We start from the raw sequence: 21,802 nt of genomic DNA, 5'->3' as shown, positions 1-21,802 counted from the left end.
TCTTTGAATTTCTGGTTCTTCTGTTCCATCCGTGTTTAATCTAACTCCCAGATATGTGAAACTTTCTACAGTTTCAATATCGTCCTCTAATTCAACTGTGCGCCTGTTTCCCCTAGCTCTTGCCTGTGTTAGTTTTTTTTGTATTTAGAATATTTATTTCTAGGCTGGTATCTTCTGCCCCTGTTTTTAATTGTGAATATATTTCTCCTGGGAACTCTTGACTTCTTAGCAGGTTCTTTCAATACCAGAACAACTTAACATAAAAACTAAACTCACCACAACTATCAACCAAAAATACTTGCCATCTTGCCAGATCTCTTGCCAGTACCGATTGACAAAAAACCTCTCATTAAGCAAGCTAAATATTCAAACCTACAGCAGTTGCCCAACTATACACCTCCACTTACCATGGGATTTTCATAAATCTGCGACATAATGGCCAACACGATGGAGAACGAACAAACTTAGAAGAGGCTGAACAACGAGAAGACCGATTGACGATTTGGATTACAATTACGACACTGATGTTGATGAATCATAAGTAGATGCCATTAAGGTTATTGCGAAGAATAAATTCGTATTCAAACTTTATAATCTCTATAAATTTTAGCCTTTATCTTGCACTACTTCGAAGTAAAAAGGTACAAATGATGCTTAAAAACTTAATAATATCTCCAAAATGAGTCATCATCATCATCAACTAGCCTCTAACGTCCACTGCTGAACATAGGCCTCTCGCATGCTTTTCCACTTAGTCCGATTTTGCGCCATATAATCCAATTTGTAGTCACTCTTTTTATGTCATCTGTCCATCTCGTTGGGGGTCCACCTCTATTTCTGTTAGCTTGTATTCGGGGTCTCCATTAAAAAATTCTTTTTGTCCACCGATCATCAACTGATCTTGCTACATGACCTGCCCAGTTCCACTTTAGTGTTGTTATCCTTTCAATAACGTCTGCTACTCCCGATCTTTTGCGTATAGTAGCATTGGGTATTCTATCACGTAGATAAATCCCTAACATTATTCTCTCCATTGCCCTTTCCACAACTTGTAGTCCAAAATGAGTAATATCAATAAATTTACAATTTTTTGTTACAAATAATATTAATAATAATTACAGTTACTTGGACATTAATAATAGTTACAGTTACAGTAACAGGAGAATAAAAACTAGCCTTAAAAAAGCATGGCCATTACAGTTAAGGATCAGCTTTAAACGGCGTTTCCTCAAAATTTATTTTTTGTCACTTATGCCCCTTAACTTCTTGTGTCCTCATATGACGTACTGTTAAAACACGAATACATATTTTCAAGCTACTAATCAACCTAGGGAGATTTTTAGTTTTTGCATAAATATTTCTGTTATATTAAATAAAGAGATCAATATAAATCAAACACATCGATCATACCTTTTCCAGTCAATAAACTCCTAACAGATATCCTAGAAAATATGTTTTTGTGCGTTTTAAAATCCCACATGTGTATAAGACCAGTTTTAGTAAGCACAAGACAGTGTCCTTCCTGGGAAAGACATATCGATGACACTAGATCTTCTATCAGTATGGGAGGAAGAGATCTGGCTCCTGATTTGATGTTATAGCAATTTAATGTGAGATCTTCACAACAGGCAACTACCATTTCTCTATTGGCAGCCAAACACCTTATTGAAGAACCTGTAAAATCAAAACAGTAAACGTGATTAACATTTAATTATATGGGATTAAACCACAATTGATTGTAATAAGAATTACATTTGTTTTTGACGTTTTAACTTCCAATACGAAAATCGTTTTAAAAAAAATTTAAAATAAACATTATTAATGATCTTAACCTGTAATGTTTACAATTAGTAGTAGGTGGTAATATCAATTTGACAGTTGACCTACTTGGACTCGAACTTGTAGGCATTAGCCATGCCTTAAGAGAAATTCTGAGAGGTATTGTACTCTCGGATTGATATCAAATTTTGATCTGTCTGTGCTTATGTAGTTAATTATAGATAATATGTATCTGACCTGCTAATCATCATAGTCATTAACATCTTGGCAGAGGTGTTGTGGTTCATCATCTCAGATAGTTTGATGAATGATATTTCTCCACTGGTCACGGTCATCTGTTACATGTACTGCCTCAGTATACTGCTTGTTGAGAAGCTTTTCGTGATGTCTGCCCATCTACCGCGTTGGCGTTGACTCTGAGGCCTTCCTTGAACCACAAACCGTTCCAGTTTGTGATCACTTCGATGGATATGATCATCTGACCTGATATTAACTGGTAAATGTTGGTATATTTCTTTTCATAATTATTGATGCATCTTTCCATTGCATTCTATACCCATTATCACAGATATGTTGGTACATATGGGATCTGTCAAAGTCTTTGTTTTTAAAGTTAGATTCATGCTTATGTATTCTAATACTACGTTGTCTTGAAATTTCTCCCAGAAAAAAATTGCTTCATTCACAGCAGTTTCCTGTGAAATGTTGTTTTTCCATACACACAATTTTTACGCTATTTTTCCATTAAATAAGATTTTTTATGTGATGGGTCTTTTATATAAGAGTTTTTCGGAGGATTAAAAAGTTACAATATAACCACACAACATTTGAAAACTTTCAAGCATTTATTAATAGTTTTTTCTGTATGTTGTTATAAGGGGTGGTTTTTAAGTGTAGCAACTTTTTAAAGAGTGGTAAGTTGTCTAATAAGTGTTGTTATATAATCCATTGTAAATGCACCAAAAGTTCATTTTAAGCTGTTAAAAACTTTCTTCCGACATGGAGGGGTAGTTTTGACTATACTATACTAAAATCACAATCGAGATAGACTAGAAATAAACAAACCAAGACACGTTAAATAATACAAGGAGCACTCTCAAATAATGATTTACAATTTATATACATTGTATAAATACCAAATAATGATTTACAAAGTTTATACATAGTAAATCATGATTTACTATGTATAAAAAGGTACCAGAGAGGCACTTTTCGGAGTACAGGTACTGATTCAAAGATGCAGGGACGTTAACTGCGACGTATACGCGTGCTTGATCGACTATGAAAAGGCATTTGACAGAGTTCAACATCAAAAGATGATAAACATTTTAAAAGAAGCAGACCTAGATGACAAAGACCTCAGAATAATTTCAGAACTCTACTGGAATCAGACCGCATACATGAAAATTAACGGAGAAGAAACAGATCACATAAAAATACTACGTGGAGTTAGACAGGGATGTATCCTATCGCCGTTGATATTTAATATGTACTCAGAGAAAATTTTTAACGAGGCTCTTTACGGAATAGACGAAGGCATCCTTCTAAATGGTGAAAGAGTAAACAATGTTAGATATGCCGACGACACCATGGTGATAGCAGATAGTTTAGAGGGACTTCAGAGGCTAATGGACAGAATAAACGAGTACAGTCAACAGTACGGACTAAACATTAATACCCACAAAACGAAACAAATGATTATCAGCAAGGAGAACATAAATGGGGCCCATCTATACATTAATGGGACGCAGATAGAGCGAGTAAAACAGTATTGCTACCTGGGAACTATTATAAACGAACAGTGGAGCAATGTACAGGAAATAAAGTGCCGCATAGGAAAGGCAAGAACGGTCTTTAACAAAATGAGCGCCATCTTCAAAAGTCACAACATATCCCTAGATACAAAAATGAGACATTTGAGATGCTATGTTTTCTCTGTGTTGTTGTACGGGGCGGAGGCATGGACGCTTACAGACACCACTATTAAAAGACTTGAAGCATTTGAGATGTGGCTTTATAGAAGAATGCTGAGAATATCATGGACAGCAAGGATCACGAACAAGGAAGTTCTAGAAAAAATGAAGAAGGAACCAGATATTGTGTTTACGATCAAACGCATAAAATTGCAATATCTGGGACACGTTATGAGAAATCAGCACCGTTACTCCCTGCTGCAGTCTATATTGCAAGGTAAAGTCAAAGGTAAGCGAGGACCCGGTAGAAGGAGAATATCATGGCTGCGGAATTTAAGAACGGATAGGAACCAGAAGAAGAAGAAGAAATCATGATTCGGGAGTGTTCCTCGTAACATTCAAGTGTCTTGGTTTGTTTATTTCTAGTGTATTTTGATTGTGATTTTAGTATAGAATATTTATAAAGGAATGGGCTCCTATTTAGATATGCCTCTATGCGGTTATTTGACTAGTGGATTGTCCCAGTAACCTCATTTGAGGACAGCTCATATAAATTCTAAATAAAAAAACAAAATACAAAAACTTCAAAAATATCTTAGTTAAGTCATTGTACAGCAGGATACTAAGAAATATTTGATTTTTTGGCGGAAAATGGGCGTGGGACTTATACTATAGATTATTTTTTACTTATTTATTCTGTTATACTTACCTAAGTACGTATCCCATTTAAGTTCTTTGTCTGTTACATTTTTGAACGCTTCTATTTTTGATAGAGAACCTTTTGGAGTTTTATGGCAATTATTTGTAATCTGCAAGAGAATCGGAATTATCGAAAAATCCTTTGTTGAGGTTACTTCCATAAATATTGTACATTTGTGTTCTAATGAAATATTATTCATGCCGGGTATTTACACTTTTTAATTTAATTTAAATTTTTTAATCGGAATCATTTACAGAAACAACGTAATCTAAAACATGTTGTAAGCTTTTTTGGATAAGAATTATTCTCAAACGATACTTAAATACTAAAAGATATAAACATTCATGATTCATGACTAAAAGATATGTTTAATCATAATACTATGACTAACATTTGTCATTTATAGTATCAGGTGTTTAATATTTTATTTCGCTCTATTTTTACTGCTTATCCTCGTTGCAGTTTTGCAATAATTAAACAGCAATGATTTCTACATCGTACCGACAACCCCATCTAACGGCGGATAGTGCGAATTAAATTAGAATAACGCACCACTTATAAGTATTAAGCTGCATATATTGCAGTATTCACCTGTGGTTTCGGCGCTGAGTCACGCCCACCCGTATTTCCGAAATACAGCTGCTTCCAAAGGTAACAACTCAACTCCAAGCGGCCAGTGATGTCACTCCTCACGATTTATCGTGAGATCTCACGAATTGACGTCTATCTCAACGATTTTTTAAAATTTTTAGGATGTTGTTAAATCTCAAGATGAATATACTAGGTATCCAATAAAATATACGGATGAAAATTAGCATTTTTTAATGATCTTAGATTGTCATCTTGAAATATTCATAAATCCCAGTGGTCTATTTCAATAAGTCAATTAATACACACACAATAATATAAACAAAGCTTAAAAGCATTTTTATAAATGTCAATAGGCCGAATTTTGTGTTAGTTAAAGGATCAAAAGACCTAGGAAAAACAAATTGATTTAAGTGTGTGCTTGAGATATGAAGCAAATCGACAATTTCATATAATAATGACATAAACTTTAAAATCCAACAAGTGCCGATAAAATGTTAAATCCTCAGAAAACAAAATTAGCTTTATGTATATTATACTTAATGTTCTTGGGTAAAATATCCCATATTATGTTATGTCTTTCAAGGAATGTTCATGATTTTTATTAATGTTTAAACTATAAAGAATGTTTATAACCATTGCTCAATATCTAATGGATAAATCCATAGCTTGCATTTGCATATTATAAAAGTATATAGGTAGGTTAGTAATTTACTAAAATTATATCTGATACTGGTTATTCCCATAAAGTAGGCTCTTCTCTAGTAACAATCTGTTTTGGGGGAGCCACGACACTTATTATATAAAGGTGAATACGCATTTACGAAGTTTCAATTTTATCATTTAAAAATTCCCATTCCCTTCAGAATTCAACTGTAGCGAAATCTCACGATTTCTCTTTGACTGCATGTGGCATCACTGCTCAAGCCAGACTTGCGCCTGCGCCTGATCGTCCAAATGACATAGTTGTGTATTGTGTCCTACCTAAAGGGTTAGGCCTCGTTATGCCCTCTCCAACCCAGTGGAGATTCAAGGTTAGTTATTGGTTATTGTTTTACATGTTCCTGTTGCATGACAAGTACTGTTTACTTGTCAGATACATTTGCTGCGAGTTAATATTGTTCGTACTAGAATCCATTTTCTTTTGCGTTTGAACTTTTTAACTAACATTTTACTAGGTATTAATAAATTGTAGATTCGTTGCTTATTATTACCTTTTGATTTGCATTTATTGGTACGTATTATATAAATTCATTATTTCGTTTTCGATTGCATTTTGTTTAACATCTTTTTTATAATCGGACGTTGCGAATTTCTTTACATCGTTAGATAAGTAGCAAACAGCAGTGAGTCATTACACTCATTACCTAGCCATAAAATATTTTATGATGTGCCTTAGTGCCTCATGGTAACATAATCATCTCGTGATTCATCGCAGACAAGCGATTTTATTTGATACAGGATATTTATTCATTTTATCTGTTTACGGTTATAATAGGTTTTATTAATTGTTTTAAATACTTTGTCGCTTTGTAAGCTATAATTATTATGCTTTTATACAATTTAACTTTTGTAAACTAAAATAAAAAAAAGTAAAACAATAATATAAAAAAAGATAATTAAAAAATAATTAAAAAACAAAACAGTAAAAACAGGAAAGTAGTAAGTAAGTTTCTAACATTCCATGTCTTCACTGACAATGCACTACAATAGTTTTAAATGTAAATACTAACCCTATGTTGTGTTAAGAGAAAAAATCAAAACAAATTGACTGTCAGCTCAAAATTTTATTAAAATTATCATTTTCATAGATACAATTTCCTAGTTTTAGCCGAGATGCATTATCAATATTATAATTTGCTTATTATGTCTGTCTTGCCATAATGAAAACCACAGCGCCCCCATCCACAAAAACTACTACGTATATGATGCGTGTATACACAATTTTTATAATGTTCAATATTCAGCAACGTCTTTTGCAATATACTTAATTGTTAGTGTTTCTATATAAAATTAAATAAATATTAAATATTTGAGATAATGAAAAGATTAAGGATCATTTGGAGATGGCATTGTAAATTAAATGATAAAACTAGGAGGAATGCGTCATAAAAGCTTTAAAAACTCTTTATAATGCTTGCTCCTTTGAAGGAATTACACAAGAAAAATAGAATAGAGGCATTATGATAATTGTACAAAAAGGGTGTACATATGTGAAATTATGAATATAATTTCAGTTGATGAGGACTGTATTACATAGGGCTGGTTCAAATAGATTAGGATATGTGGTAAAAGGTTATACAGATTATAGCAAATTAAGTTTAATATAAAGTCTTACCAATTCTTCTGCTGCACATACACACACTCGCGGTATTTAGAGGCTTTCAGTCGCGGTTGTTCTTCATACGGGGAAACTGTCCGGTTACCGGTTTCTGAACACGTGTTTCGCGGTATTAACACTTAGATCACGATGTAGAGCACATTTGCGTCTGTACACGATTTAAAATAGTACTGGCGGTATTTTTCGCGTAACTATAAGCGAGAGAGATAATTAGAGTGGAGAAAAAGCTTGGTAAGTCTGTACCAAGCGATAGGTAGCGATAGAGAGATTATACGTCTGCCTAGTAGGACTCAGCAGACGAAAGAGAGGACGACTGTTTCTAGCAACAGTCAGCAGTCAAGAGAGAGTGTCCGTTATCATCGAGAGACAACAGGCAAGAGAGTGAGACTTTCTTTGCTATCTTACAACTGTCTGTATTTCTAATGGAGTGGGGTTAAAATGTGAGGAGGAAGGGTTGGAGAGCGGGAAATAATTGTAAAATTGTGGTAGAATGGTAGCTAGTAGTACAGCGAAAAAATGACATGATTTTTCGCATGTGAAAAAATTGAACAATAATATCGCATAAAAAATAGATGTAACATAAATTGGAAACTACAGACTTATCTATACAAGCTCTCTCAGAATCTTTCTTTCTTTTGGTAACTAATAAAAAGGTAAATCTGACACGAATGTAGAGTGACAATATAAGGTGTGTGTTTGCTTCTCTTTCTTTTTTACTATGTATGCATTTTGGTTTTTTTAGAGGTTTAGCCTGACATTTTTTTTAACCTTTCTTAAACCAATCTCCTCATAGGTCGAGTTTTCCTCGTGCCTCAACAAAGGAGTAGGTGGTGCCCTTTATTTCCTCCTTTTCTTTTAGTACTAAATTCTCTCATTTTCATTGGTACGTTTCAATTCCTAATTTTTTTAAACATGTCCATCTCAGATCTATAGACCATATATGCCATATAATACCAGAACATATTTGCACCTGGATTTCGTCTTTCTCTTTCAATCCTCCACTTTCCATCCAGACAAGTATCGTTATAATGCTACTCAATACTAATACCAAAAATCATTTTTTTCACAGCGCTAATATCTAAACCCTATTAAACACCTCGGAGGTTTAGGCCCTGTTTGTGTATTTCCTTTTTTTTATATATTTATTTTTTTAATTTTTTTGAGTTTTTTAAATACCAATTTTCATATTTCTTATACGGTTATAACCAATTTTGTAGAAATTTATATTACGTGTATATAGAATGGCATTTAAATTGATGGGAAAGTAGCTTCTGCTGTTTGTAGATTTTTTCATAACGTTTGGTTTAGCAAACTACTAGTTTGTAAAATCGAAAATCACACGCACGCCAGTTTATTTTTGTGGGATGGATATAAATACATAATGTTTGTTCCTTGCTCTGTGCCGATTTGTAATATCGTTAAACCATGCTTTTCTATGAATTTTTGATTGGATATCATGAAATCTTATACATTTAAATGAGATGTCATATTCCTGTTGCCATTATTCAATTTGTTTTTTTCTTAAACCATTTCCGTATATCAGTGACTGGCATTAATGGTTCTTTTATCGTTTCCCTGTTGTAGTAGCATCCTTTGCAAGTCTATCCACTATTTCATTTCCGTTAATTCCATAATGAGCCTTAATCCAAACCAAAGTTTGTTTACCTTTATTGGTAAACAGTAAATGACTGGACCGCTTCTAAAATTCTTATAATCACTACTGATAGAGATCTTGATAATTTGGTTTGTATTTAAAATTTAAATAATATAATATTTAGAATTCAATAAAGTAATTTTCTTATTTATTTAGTTTTTATATTTTAAACAAAGTCAATAAATTATTATGTTTGCTCCCAACGCCACCTGTTAACGTATTAACAAAGCATAGAAGCATACGTTGTTTACTTATGACAAACCTGTCAAATTCAGACTAAATATTAATAATAAAATATGGATAAAAATATCATATAATTGTACTTATATTAAATTATTTTAATACGAGAATTATAAAAATTTAAACAGATGATTCAATGTTGTTATTAATCGGATGACATTTATGACTTTTATTAAATTTTGACAATCGTTACGAATCGAATCTTTTAGAGACAGATATTCTTTAAATTTATTACTTCTCATTTAATGTCTATATTTTTTGTTATTTTGCGTGCAGTTTTTAATGTAAATCTGCTTAGAGTAAATATATGATGACTAGAAACGAAATTGATCGAGAGTAATGAATCGATGTCAAGAACCGCTATTCTATGACGCTACCCATGACGACGCCATCTTGTGGCGCTAGTTCCGTGACGCTCGCCTCAACATTTTACTGTAGAGAAAAAAAGTAATACAACGCCAGTATATAAGCTTCTCTTCAATCATCTTACTCTTGTGATGAGTATTAATATACCTCAAAGCCTGAAGAATTCCCATGATCTCAGCAGTGTAATAGATATTTAAGTTTGAATTTTTTGGATATATTTTCATTTTAATGGTAAAAAGCGCATCCAGCAGATTTGTCAAATTAATAAACATATTTATATTAAATGTATTTACACGTGGTAATAGTGAGGGATATGTAATTCTAATAGGTTTTAATCACAATTATAAGAGGGAAGGGCGTCATTTCTGTAAAACTCGCTATTAAATTGAATTTGACGCTGATAATTGGTGATCACTTTGGGATGATTTTTACGTCGCCCGAAGGAACTATCTCTTTTTGAATCACTGCAACTTTCAATAGGAAATTTGTAAGTGAATTAAGTCGGTCGATGAATGAGTAATACATCTTGCACATCGGTGTCGCTTATTAAGTGTGATTTCTACATGATGAGGGCATTTACACATTAAAAACCCGGAACATATACAGGGTGAGTCATAACTATTGGGACATAGACTAAGGACAGGTTATTTGGACCAAAATATGGCTATTGGGCCAAATATGCCTTAATAAAATATTGCTGAGAAAAAAGATACAGGGTGTTAAAGTTAATTTTTGTTTTTCGTTTTTTGCTAATAGTTTCCCTGTATATTTATAAATTGCTATCAAAATTGGCACAGAGGCATAATCTTAGACAATAAATAGTATTTTATTTACAATTTTACGTTTTGTCATAGAGGGCGCCACGTGGATCATTCCTAATGATCAAATTGAGTCTAAACTTTTTCTGTTGAAACTTTTTAGTAATCTTTATTACTCTTGTTTAAACATGATAATTTCAACCGTTTTCGATAAAAACGCAGTCGAACTGCTTAGAGTCTTAAAAAAGGATTTCAAATATTATTTCATTTATGAAAAGTATGCTTTGGACTGTCAGATAATTGTTGTTGGTAAATGTCATTTGTTCAGAGTAAATGATTTTTGATGTGACATTGTAGTGTCATGTTGCATTTTTAAAAGTAATCATTACTTTTTTTGATTGAAATGTCTCGTCACAATCATTTTACTAATGAAGAAATGTGAGATATGATTTGCGTATACGCACAAGAAAATTTTTGCGGTCGCTCGGCAGCCAGAAGGTATGGAATGTTATACGCAAACAGAAGGCAACCAAATCACAAAACTTTTGCAAGATTATATCTTAGTTTAGGTGAAACTGGGTCATTTCACACTAAAAATCGGGGTGGTCGACCGAAACAAATTACACCTAATCAAGAAGATGAACTTTTGGTTCGAGTAGATGAAAATCCTGAAATAAGTTCACGACATCTATCAGCAGCAACAGGAGTAAGTCAGTCGTCTATTGTTAGAATTCTAAAAAAGGAGAACCTCCATCCTTATCACTTCACTCCTGTTCAAAATTTACTTCCAACAGATCTTCCACGACGGTTACAGTTTTGCCAACGTATTCTGAATAAACATCGCAATGACAGACATTTTATTAAGAATATTATGTTCACCGACGAAGCAACTTTTACCAGGCGAGGGGTTATTAATTGGCGAAATAGTCATTATTGGGAAGAAGAAAACCCGCATGCTATTAAAGCTAGACATTTTCAGCATAAGTTTAAATTGAATATTTGGTGTGGCATTATAGGCGACCAACTACTAGGGACTTATGTTCTTCCTCCGAATTTAAATGGAGATTCTTATTTATTCTTTTTGGAAAATACTCTTAGTGATATTTTAGATGATCTGTCACTGGATGTAAGAAGAAAAATGTGGTTTATGCAGGATGGAGCGCCACCTCATTTTTCATTAGCTGTTAGAAATCATCTTAATGACGTATTTCCTCAACGATGAATTGGCAGAGGCAGTGATTTTCAATGGCCACCAAGAAGTCCTGAGTACAACCCGCTAGATTTTTATTTTTGGGGACATATGAAGTCCTTAGTTTATGCCAATGAAATTAATACACGAGACGAACTTTGGAGATACATTCAAAATGCATCTAATCTTATAAGGGGACAGAATAATATTTTTTTTAACGTCCGAAAATCCTTTATAAAAAGAATTAGAAAAGGCATAGAAATCGGAGGAGACCATGTAGAACATTTAGTTTGAGTTTTTGTGAGTTCTTTTAAGTTAAAGTGTGTTTAGTTTTGATTTATCGTCAAAACGGAAACCTTACGTTAGTTGCAACTTTGTTTATTAGTTTGGTATTTGATAGTGGAATTGTAAATAAAATACTATTTATTGTCTAAGATTATGCCTCTGTGCCAATTTTGATAGCAATTTATAAATATACAGGGAAACTATTAGCAAAAAACGAAAAACAAAAATTAACTTTAACACCCTGTATCTTTTTTCTCAGCAATATTTTATTAAGGCATATTTGGCCCAATAGCCATATTTTGGTCCAAATAACCTGTCCTTAGTCTATGTCCCAATAGTTATGACTCACCCTGTATATTATGAGTAAACAATTAACTTAAAATTAAATAACTGACACCTGTGAAAAACTTACAATATTACAAATACTAAAAAACTCTTTATATTAACCACAAATGTAACGATGATCACTTTTAAAATGTAAAAAAAAGATTTACTTTAATATATATAATAACTCAGTAGAATATTTAAACTTTACCTGTAACTTGATGACTCCGCAGTCTTTGGTAGCAGCAACTCCAGGCGTTAATTTTAGAGGATCCAAAATGTTAATGAATTTAACTATGGGTACATCACCAGGTACTTCACAGCACATCAATTGATTTATTTGAATGCTAGGTGGTTGCGCTACCATTTCGCTAACAGCTCTATTTCCTTGGCTGAAAATTATAATTTTAATGTGTTAAATAAGCCTTAAAATGAAGGTTTGTTAAATAATAAACTTATATCAGCATATTGCAATAGGTTTAACATTGTTTAATTTTAAAATATCTATTAAAAAGATTAAAAATTAAGCTAATGTTAAATTACATTAAATTGATTAATTGTAATTAAAAACTAAGTTTGAATAAATTTCATATATAGATGGTGTTATGCAAAAAGCAGTTAAACCACAATTATGCAAAAATAATTTAAGCCACATCAGCATTTAAAGGAGTGATAGAGTTGAAATTTTAACCCGCAATCTCTAAATATTCAACTTGTAATTACGCAAAAACGTTTAACCCCGAATTCAAGCTAAAAACCTACTCAATGCACAGTTAGCTATTTCAAGTTTATTTTGCAATAAATACTCAATCCTGTAGTTAAACCAAAGTTAAACAGCAGATTATAGAATCGTCATTGTCTTCTATTATTTGGTTAATAGTTTTATAATATTAGGCTTGATACATTAAAAAGATCCTAAACCAGATGGAAATTGGTAAAACCTGCCTAATAAAAAGTTAACATTTTATTTACTGTACTTTAAAGTGAACACAAAGCTGGTAGAGGAATGCAAGAGGTGGGATCCTATTTAAGGAAGTACATAAAAGACTGTTGTGGTCAAAACTCAAGAAAGGAGACAAAGCAAACATCGAGAATTACCGACCAATATCCTTGCTATCACATCTGTATAAATTACTAACTAAAATCATAACCAACCGCCAACACATAAGCTCGATTTCTATCAACCTACAGAGCAGGCTGGATTAAAAAAACATTTTAGTACCATAGACCACTTGCACACCGTAAGAACACTGACAGAAAAATGCACCGAGTATAATGTTCCAATTCATATGGCGTTCGTCGATTTCCATAAAGCATTCGAATCCATCGACTTATGGGCAGTGCTTGAATCTCTAGAAAATGCACGTATAGATTTAAGATACACTAACATAATTAAAAACATATACGAAAATGCCACCATGCAGATAAAGCTGGACGAAAGCACAAAAACTAATCCCATAAGACTACAATGGGGAGTAAGACAAGGAGACACCATCTCTCCCAAACTATTTACCCTTGCTCTAGAAGACATTTTAAGAAACTAGAATGGAACAACAAGGGTATCAACGTCGACGGATCATACTTAAACCACTTGAGATTCGCAGATGACATAGTTTTAATAGCCGATAATATCCAAGAACTAAATGATATGTTACAACAATTAAATACAGTTTAAGGAGCGGTAGGCTTAAAAATGAACTACAGTAAAACAAAAATACTGAGCCGAGACCAGACAAATATAACAATACAAAATCATACCATACAAAACGTTGAACATTATGTATAGCTAGGTCATGTCATCAAACTACAAAAACCAAATCAAGATGCTGAAATTAAAAGAAGTACACAACTGGCATGGGGCGCTTTCGGCAAACTAGCATATATATTGAAAAACAGCTCCATTCCTGTAAACTTAAAGAAAAAGGTGTATAACACATGCATACTACCAGTTTGTACCTACGGCTTGGAAACAGTAGCCCTTACCAAAAAATCTGCTAAAAAATTAGAAACAATGCAAAGAGCAATGGAACGAATCATGCTTGGAATATCACTGAGAGACAAGATTAGAAATACTGTGATAAGACGTAGAACGAAGATTAGGGATATTGTGAAAGAAATTACAAAAATGAAATGGCGCTGGGCAGGTCACGTAGCCCGATATAATGAAAACAGGAGGAAACGGCGAATTCTAGAATGGAAACTAAGGACGACAACAACAAGCATGAGAAGACCTCAAAAAAGATGGGTAGATGACATAAGAGCAGTGACAGGCAAACAGTGGATTAGATTGGCGCAAGATAGAGAAAGATGGAAGCAATTGGGAGAGACCTACATTCAGGAGTGGATGGAAAATGGTTGACAAACAGAGTGGTCAAAACTACAGTATTAATTTGCACATTGCATTCGATTCTATCACTTGACGATTGTTACTACACTACTATTGTTAGATAGCGCTGTACCGTGTATAAGCGAATAGCGCTTATACACGGATGTAGACTACATTAATGTTATGAAAGAATGTAGGATAAAAAGCAAATTTGTTAACAAAATAGAAAGAGGAGAAATGGTTTCAATTGACAAACTATTGCAATGCATCACAGACAGGAAAATTGACTCAGAGAAAAATAAAGTAAATTGGCTCAAGACTCATAAAACCAAAGTTTTAAAGAGTGAGTCAGTCTTTGTTGCTATACATGAAACTAGACTCAGAGAAGAAAGAGTACAGATAGTAGATGTAAAAAAAAAGGTCGACTGCAGAAATCATTCAAAAATATGGAGTTGGATCAGCAGTTATGGCCAATAGGTAAACCATTATCCAAAGAAAAAATTAAAGATCTCAAAGAAATATTAAAACAGGATTAAAATTATTTGAAACACTTTTAAATAATATTAACATTTTTAATTATCTATTATCAAATATTTTGTCCTATATTTTGTCATATATTTTGTATTAATAAAACCTGTTACTTACTTCCTTGTGTAACCTAAAAAGCAAAAAGGATTTATCCAACATTTTATTTTTTTTTGTACAGAAATAATTGGTATTTTTTTAAATTGTACTGAAAAAGTAATTCCAAATTTTACTGATATAATGGTATATCAAAGGTATACTATAATAAAACATGTGTTTTGCAACAAGTGATATACTTCGAAGCCATTTATTTCAAAATCAGACTTGTGTGGGTTGACTCTTTTTTGCATAACACCATTCATATATAATGTCTGGTTTATAACGCCCTATGTCTTTCGGCTCCCAGTCTCTACCCACATCTATTGACCCAGTCCCCTGGTCGTAGATCTCTCCCTGACATTGTCTTCTTGGACTCCATTAAGCCATGTCGTCTTCGCGTTTTTTTTTTCGCTCAGGTAGCTGCAAATCCAATACTATCTTCGGTAGGCGATGGTCTGAATAAACAAAACAATAAAAAAAAATAGACAAAACAAACCACATTTCTGATACCTCAACAGTCTAGCTGTAATTTTGAACCCGTAGGTCCATAAATGACTTACATCTTTTTATAAACATATATTTTGTATACTTACAATGCAGACATGAGATTCTGTTGTTGCCGTGGCTGTTGTTGATGTTGCGGCTGTATCTTTTGCATATCCTGCAGTTTTACAGTCTCCACAATGATCTGACTCTTCGTTGGAGATGATTTGCTGAAGGACATTTGTGTAACAGTTCCTGTATCCACTCTAAAATATAAAATATCCAAGAATATTTTTTAAATTAAACAAAACCAACTTTATTTAACATTTAAATTATTTTTGTGCCAGAAATAAAGATGGTCACAAGCATATATACTGGTAATCACTTATCAATAAATTTTACATTTAATCGAGATATTTGGTTAAAAACTGAGAAACATTAAAAAAGTCCAGAGTAAGCGATAATCAGAAAGTTGGTAAGCTGAGAGTTACCGCCGAAGACAAAATACAAAGTGTAAAGTAACTTTACAATTGTATGGAGGTAGATAGACACCATTTTGAACATCTAACTAAAAAATTATGTCTAATGTTAATAAAGTTTCTTATTATTATTGCAAAATTCATTTTGTGTTTAACTTGTAAGAGATGTAATACTTTCAGAAAATTAATAGTTTTTGAAGGATGGAAAGAAAATCAAAGATGCCTGAATACCTCATCGATGTGCCTCTCCATTGATGTAGCAAACATTGAAGATTCTCCATTTAAAATTAGGCATCAAGAAAGTTCAAAAGGTAGACTTGCTACAGAAAAAGACAAAAAATGGACTTATAAAAGATAAGTTAATTAAAAATTTGATAAAAGACAAAAATTAACCAGAATTTGAATTATAGGACTTTCGCAGTCTGTGTTTTGTAACGGTATATTGATTTAAGGGCATATATGTGTCTAGGTTTGGAATTGTTTTTTTTTGACGTTTCGTCTACAACCACTGCACCAGTCATTATCAAAGATGATGCGGTAGCAGGCATAACTTTCTGTTATTCACTGATTTAAACTAAGCATAAAAGTCGCTGACAGTGACTTTTGTGCTCAGCTTTAAGTTTTCGACAGCTTCGTTACTACCTTCGACATAGAAGTCACATAAGGGGGAAAATACCACAGCAATCTTGTCACATACTTTTTTTTATTGTGAATTAGAATACATTAAATTACTAGTTGGTAATAAAACTTACTTTTCACTTGAATTGGTACTAGTATCCTGCACAGCTGTCAAGAGCATAGGAGTGATCCTTCGCTTGCCTGAAGGTAACCTAGTTTCCAACTGCTTATTCTGTGGAACCAGTATGCTCTGGTTTAACTTTGGAGAGTCAAACGGAATCTCTTTTTGCGGTGTAACGGGTTGTGGGGGATCTTGAACTTCTATCGACATGTTTGATTGATCCTGTTTAATTTTTTCCTTTAGCGCTTCTAACAATTCAGCGTTTTCGATGATTTGGGACGAACCAAAATTACGGTTCCAACTTTTTTGAAATGATTTGTGGTACATTTTTTCGTATAGTTCATTCTGAAACACAATGTCAAATCAAAATTACAGTATTCACCGCCTGGGCCCATGGACCCGGCACAGCAGTTAACTTGTTAATACACTTGCCTTAATTATTTTTTTATCTAATTTTAAAAATTCTATTTTCCATTCTTCTAGTATTTTTATTATATTAATGCATTTATAAAACAACTTGCATACCACAATAGCAATCCTGCTACTACATATAAAACTTTAAGTTTATCACAGACACAGCTACCAATCTTCATTATTTGAGTTCTTGCTTTAAAAAGTCCAGATAGATCAAGTTAACCTGAAGGTTATTTTTCAAACTCTTATAAATTTGTTTAACTGATTTAGAAATCCAATTTACTCTAATTTTAAAGTTTTTAAAAGTCTACTAAAATTTCTTGCTTACTTATCAATTTAGTAGTTTTACGTGATTACTTACTTTTGTCTCTGGACATTGCTTTGAAAATTGGCATTTAGAAGTTCTTTATCCAGACATTTGAAAAGGTAGCTGTCTTCATAGATGTATTAAATATGTGTTTGATATGCACTGTCCACACACAAATACATTTTTTAAGAAAAATTATCATCAGACTGTGTACTTTGTTAATTATAATGCTTAATACAATCAAAAATCCCTTGACAATAAAAATTTAATTTTATTTCACTAATTATTAGTAATTCTTTCTTACCTTCTCATCCATAGTCAATGGTGTTCCAATTTCTGCATGTCCAAAAACGATACATGCTACAGAACCATCCCAAGAGCATGCCATCAAATAGAGTCCATTGCTACTCCACGACATATCTAATACGCTATTTGTAAATAAGTCTCTTATGACCACTCGTGGTCTTTTTAATGAAGTTAACCAAACACTTATAGACCTGTCCCTTGATCCAATGGCACAACAACAATACTGAGTAGGTTTAGAGTTGCTCTTTTCTTGTTTTTGAAGAATGTTGGAGTTGAACCTCTGAAAGAAGCTCATTAAAATGTTTTGCATAAAGTTGCAAGATAAAGGCCATATCTTAAAGTTATGATATTTACATACACAACACATTTAATGAAAAATAAGACAACTAATGACATTTATTTCTTACCACACAAGTGATAGCTTTCCTGTGTCCAACAAAATCTTTATCAAATTTCCACCCTTCTCTTTCTATAATTTGTGCAGTAGGTCCTCCACCATTCATGGCATGGGCTGACACTAAATACTGACCATCAGGAGACCAAGAAAGTCTTAACACACTAGTTGTGGCTGAACATTCTGTAAATGGTTCTTTAATCACTTCTTGTTGTGTCCAATCTGATGTTCTCCAAATTCTCAGGGTTTTATCATCAGATTGACTGGCTATGTATTTATCTACTGGGTCCCATGTCACACCCTACATTGAAAATAATAGAATTAAAAAATGTAAGTTGAGAATACTTTAGAGAATATTTTTGTTTCACTAGTGCTCATGACTCATGACGAGCGTTTTCAACTTCACATTTTACTAATACTGCGAGGCGCGCCTTTACTAGCAATGGTGTAATAGACTAAATTGAGTAAAATCTCGAAACGGTATTGGTCAAACTCCGATGGAGCCATCGATCAAATGATTGAATATACTTGTCACTAGCAGTATGGACTTGAGTTAGTGATAAACACATGTTCATATTTCACGTAAATCCTAAGTTAACAATATAGTTTCTATTTTTGTGTGGTTTTTAATGTGAAGAGGCTTACAGGTCTTTCTGAGAGAGAGTTGGAAAATCTTTTGTTAGAAAGCGATGAGGAGGATTTATATTCACAGTATGAAAGTGATTCAGATGGTAACAATGTGGAATGTAAAGATTTGCAATGTAATTGTGAGAAACCTTCGACTTATAACTAGTGTTTTGCTTCAGCTGCAAGCACCAGAAAGTTCGCTAAACCTGTAAATAATTGTGGTTTTTATGATTCAAATGAGAGTGACTCAAGTGATAAAGAGGATTATATACCACTAAATAATTTTATGTGGAAACATTATAGGTTTTTTTAACAGATATACACCCTTTTACAAAACAAGCAGTCCAGTGTAGTCGATTTCATGTTACAAATGAATGACAGGTTATTTTTTTTCCAAAAATATTTTAATACAGTAATCCCTCGTTATCCGCGGTTGCGAGATCTGTTGAATCTTTAATGAGAATATGTTATTATTTTTATATATATATTTTTACAGTTATACAGATTATATAAATTCCGTGGCAATGAAGCAAAAGACATTTACTGTTTTTTAGCAGTGTGTCTTCTGATGGTTATGTCAAAAAAATTGTCTTTAGCTGAATATTGGTCCACCGAATATTACTAAAACTATGTTTTGAAGTTCAAACAATGGTAATATTGGTATTTTTGGAAATATAGATCTGCCACTCTGCAAAGATTACTTGCAAAAAGAACAATCATTATATACTGATAACTTGTACACAAGTCCAGTGCTTTATTCGCTTTTACACGCTGAGAAGACCAGAAAACATGCCAAAATTCACAGAAAAGCTGGGAAGAGGTGAAATAACTTTTCAGTCATCCAAACATATATTAAGTGGTGCAACAAAAAAGATATATACACACTAACAACAATAAATGATATTAGTATGCACAGTACTGGAAAAAAGCTAGGAAGACCAGAAATAAAATAATGAAACCCAGTTGCCTTAATGATTACAATAAAAATATGGAGGCAATAAAGGGCTCTGACATGTTAATAAGCAGACTCGAAGCTGCCCAAAAACAAATGTACTGGAAAGTATTTTTTCATTTGCTATGTTTAAGATTAGAGAAACATAATGTTATGTTTATTGGAAATAGTCAACATCATTAGCACATACAAATCCTACCCTGTTTCCCATGAAATTAAAATGGTAAATGTTGTTTGGGTCCATTTGTTTTTCGGGCATGCATATTTATGAGGTCCACGAGGTTTTGAAAAATCTTTACCTTCTGCTTTGTGTCGTACCATGTTTTGGTATTTAGCACACTAAGAAACACCTAAATTATTATTGCTTTTTATAAATAAAAAACACCTTTGACTACCACATCAAGTTTTTTTTATTTTTAGTCAGTGACATAACTCATCCAGAGCATTATGAGCAAAATATTCTTTGAACAGAGTTAACATTATAGGAAGGAAGAATGGATGTAACACAACATGAGTCGGAAACAGCAAAATAAACAAGTCTTTATAATAGGAAACATGTACAAAAAATTTAACAAGATGTACCTTAACCAATCCAGTGTGATTTTTTAAAACAGCAACTTTTTCAGGAAATTTCTGGGCATTCCAAATAATAACAGAATTATCAACACTAGCTGATGCTAGCCAACCATCATGTGGAGCCCATGCAAGATCCAGAACATCCCCATTGTGTGAATTAAGGGTATGTATACATTTCCATGTTTCTACATTAATTTGGCCACTACCGAAGATTGTTGAACTTCCTTCATTTGTCAATCTCCAAATCATTACCAATTTATCATCAGAGCCAGAAGCTAGGAGGTGACCAGTATTACTCCAACGAACTATATTAACACAGGCTAAAAACGTAAAAAAAAAATCGTTAGCAATAATTTATGTTCTTTTGCTATATAATTTTATTAACTAAATGCTTACCCAAATGATTATCCATTTGGCAAAGCATCTTTGGTATTTTTGGATTAATTTCTTCATCCTCGCTTAATACAGGTCCTATATTCCATATTACAATTTTACCACCTGATCCACCTTGTCCTCCGGTGGCAAATCTTGCTCCATTTGGTTGTATATCAATTGAAAAAATCGGTTGGTCTTCTAAAAAATTAAAACTCTTCAATCAAAATTTTTTAATAAAATTATCTACAACTTACGATCATGGTTTACCCATTCCGGTTTAAGAACAATCATGGTTTATAACCTAAAATAATAATAAAATTCAAATATAAAGAGATAAAATAAATTTTTTGCACTAATTCATTATTGAATATAAGTTGTTTAATGTTTTGGGGCAAGCGTAAACATAACCAAAAAACACGAATTCTGAGATTCTGACAAAGACAGAACTGCAAAATTGTTCTATGTAATTTTTTGACATATTTTGCTGTTTAGGCAATTTCTGTTAGAACAAATTATTTAAACTTAAGTCAGTGTATGTTATGTTGTCTACCTCTCAAAGTTTAGACTTAATTCATTGTATGTTGTGTTGCCTTCCTCTCAAAGTGATTGACAATTCGTTAAATCTTTGATTACTTTTTTGCAAACAATAATTAATTAACTAAATAATAAGAAAATAATACTAAAACGCCATAAAAAGTAGTAAAATTAATATTTTTTAATTACTTTTTCTTAAACACCTGACATTTTGCTAAAAACAATAATATGTAGTGGGCCACCCACTACAAATTATTGTTTATTATAGTGGGTGCAGTACCTAAATATTAAATTCACTTGTGTTGGGAGTGTTTATATAAATAAAATGAGTGGATCAAATCGCTTTTATATAGATTTATTAATATTTTTAATACAGTGTATAGATAAATAGTAAAATAACTTATATTTCGTTAGAGAAGACCATGCAGTATATAAAATCGATTATATATAATGATATATAATAAAAGAAAGCTTGTTGTAGTGGAAATTTAAACATTTCTATTCCACTAGGAAAATATACCTCTGTATT

General features: G+C 32.6%; 1 protein-coding gene across 2 annotated transcripts in view; it reads right to left on the bottom strand.

Moving 5' to 3' along the window:
* Hira (histone cell cycle regulator-like protein) overlaps positions 1 to 21,167 on the bottom strand; it is a 29,533-nt gene extending 8,366 nt beyond the window's left edge. The window contains exons 1-10 of one of the 2 annotated variants that reach the window (XM_072522343.1): positions 20,994 to 21,167; positions 20,761 to 20,937; positions 20,371 to 20,684; positions 18,223 to 18,510; positions 17,814 to 18,095; positions 16,802 to 17,133; positions 15,681 to 15,836; positions 12,349 to 12,529; positions 4,402 to 4,501; positions 1,411 to 1,674 (exon numbers count right to left, since the gene is read on the bottom strand). In XM_072522343.1, coding sequence (XP_072378444.1) covers positions 1,411 to 1,674; positions 4,402 to 4,501; positions 12,349 to 12,529; positions 15,681 to 15,836; positions 16,802 to 17,133; positions 17,814 to 18,095; positions 18,223 to 18,510; positions 20,371 to 20,684; positions 20,761 to 20,937; positions 20,994 to 21,030 — 2,131 coding nt within the window. In that variant the 5' untranslated portion in view covers positions 21,031 to 21,167. Of the gene's footprint in view, positions 1 to 1,410; positions 1,675 to 4,401; positions 4,502 to 12,348; positions 12,530 to 15,680; positions 15,837 to 16,801; positions 17,134 to 17,813; positions 18,096 to 18,222; positions 18,511 to 20,370; positions 20,685 to 20,760; positions 20,954 to 20,993 lie in introns of both variants that reach the window. The other variant, XM_072522345.1, reaches the window with a different exon arrangement.
* Between the last annotated feature and the right edge of the window lie 635 nt (positions 21,168 to 21,802).

This window comes from Diabrotica undecimpunctata, chromosome 2 (genome assembly GCF_040954645.1).
Source record: "Diabrotica undecimpunctata isolate CICGRU chromosome 2, icDiaUnde3, whole genome shotgun sequence".
Taxonomy (NCBI): Eukaryota; Metazoa; Arthropoda; class Insecta; order Coleoptera; family Chrysomelidae; genus Diabrotica; species Diabrotica undecimpunctata.
The sequence above is the reverse complement of the archived record's forward strand: the minus strand, read 5'-3'. Positions and strand labels throughout refer to the sequence as shown.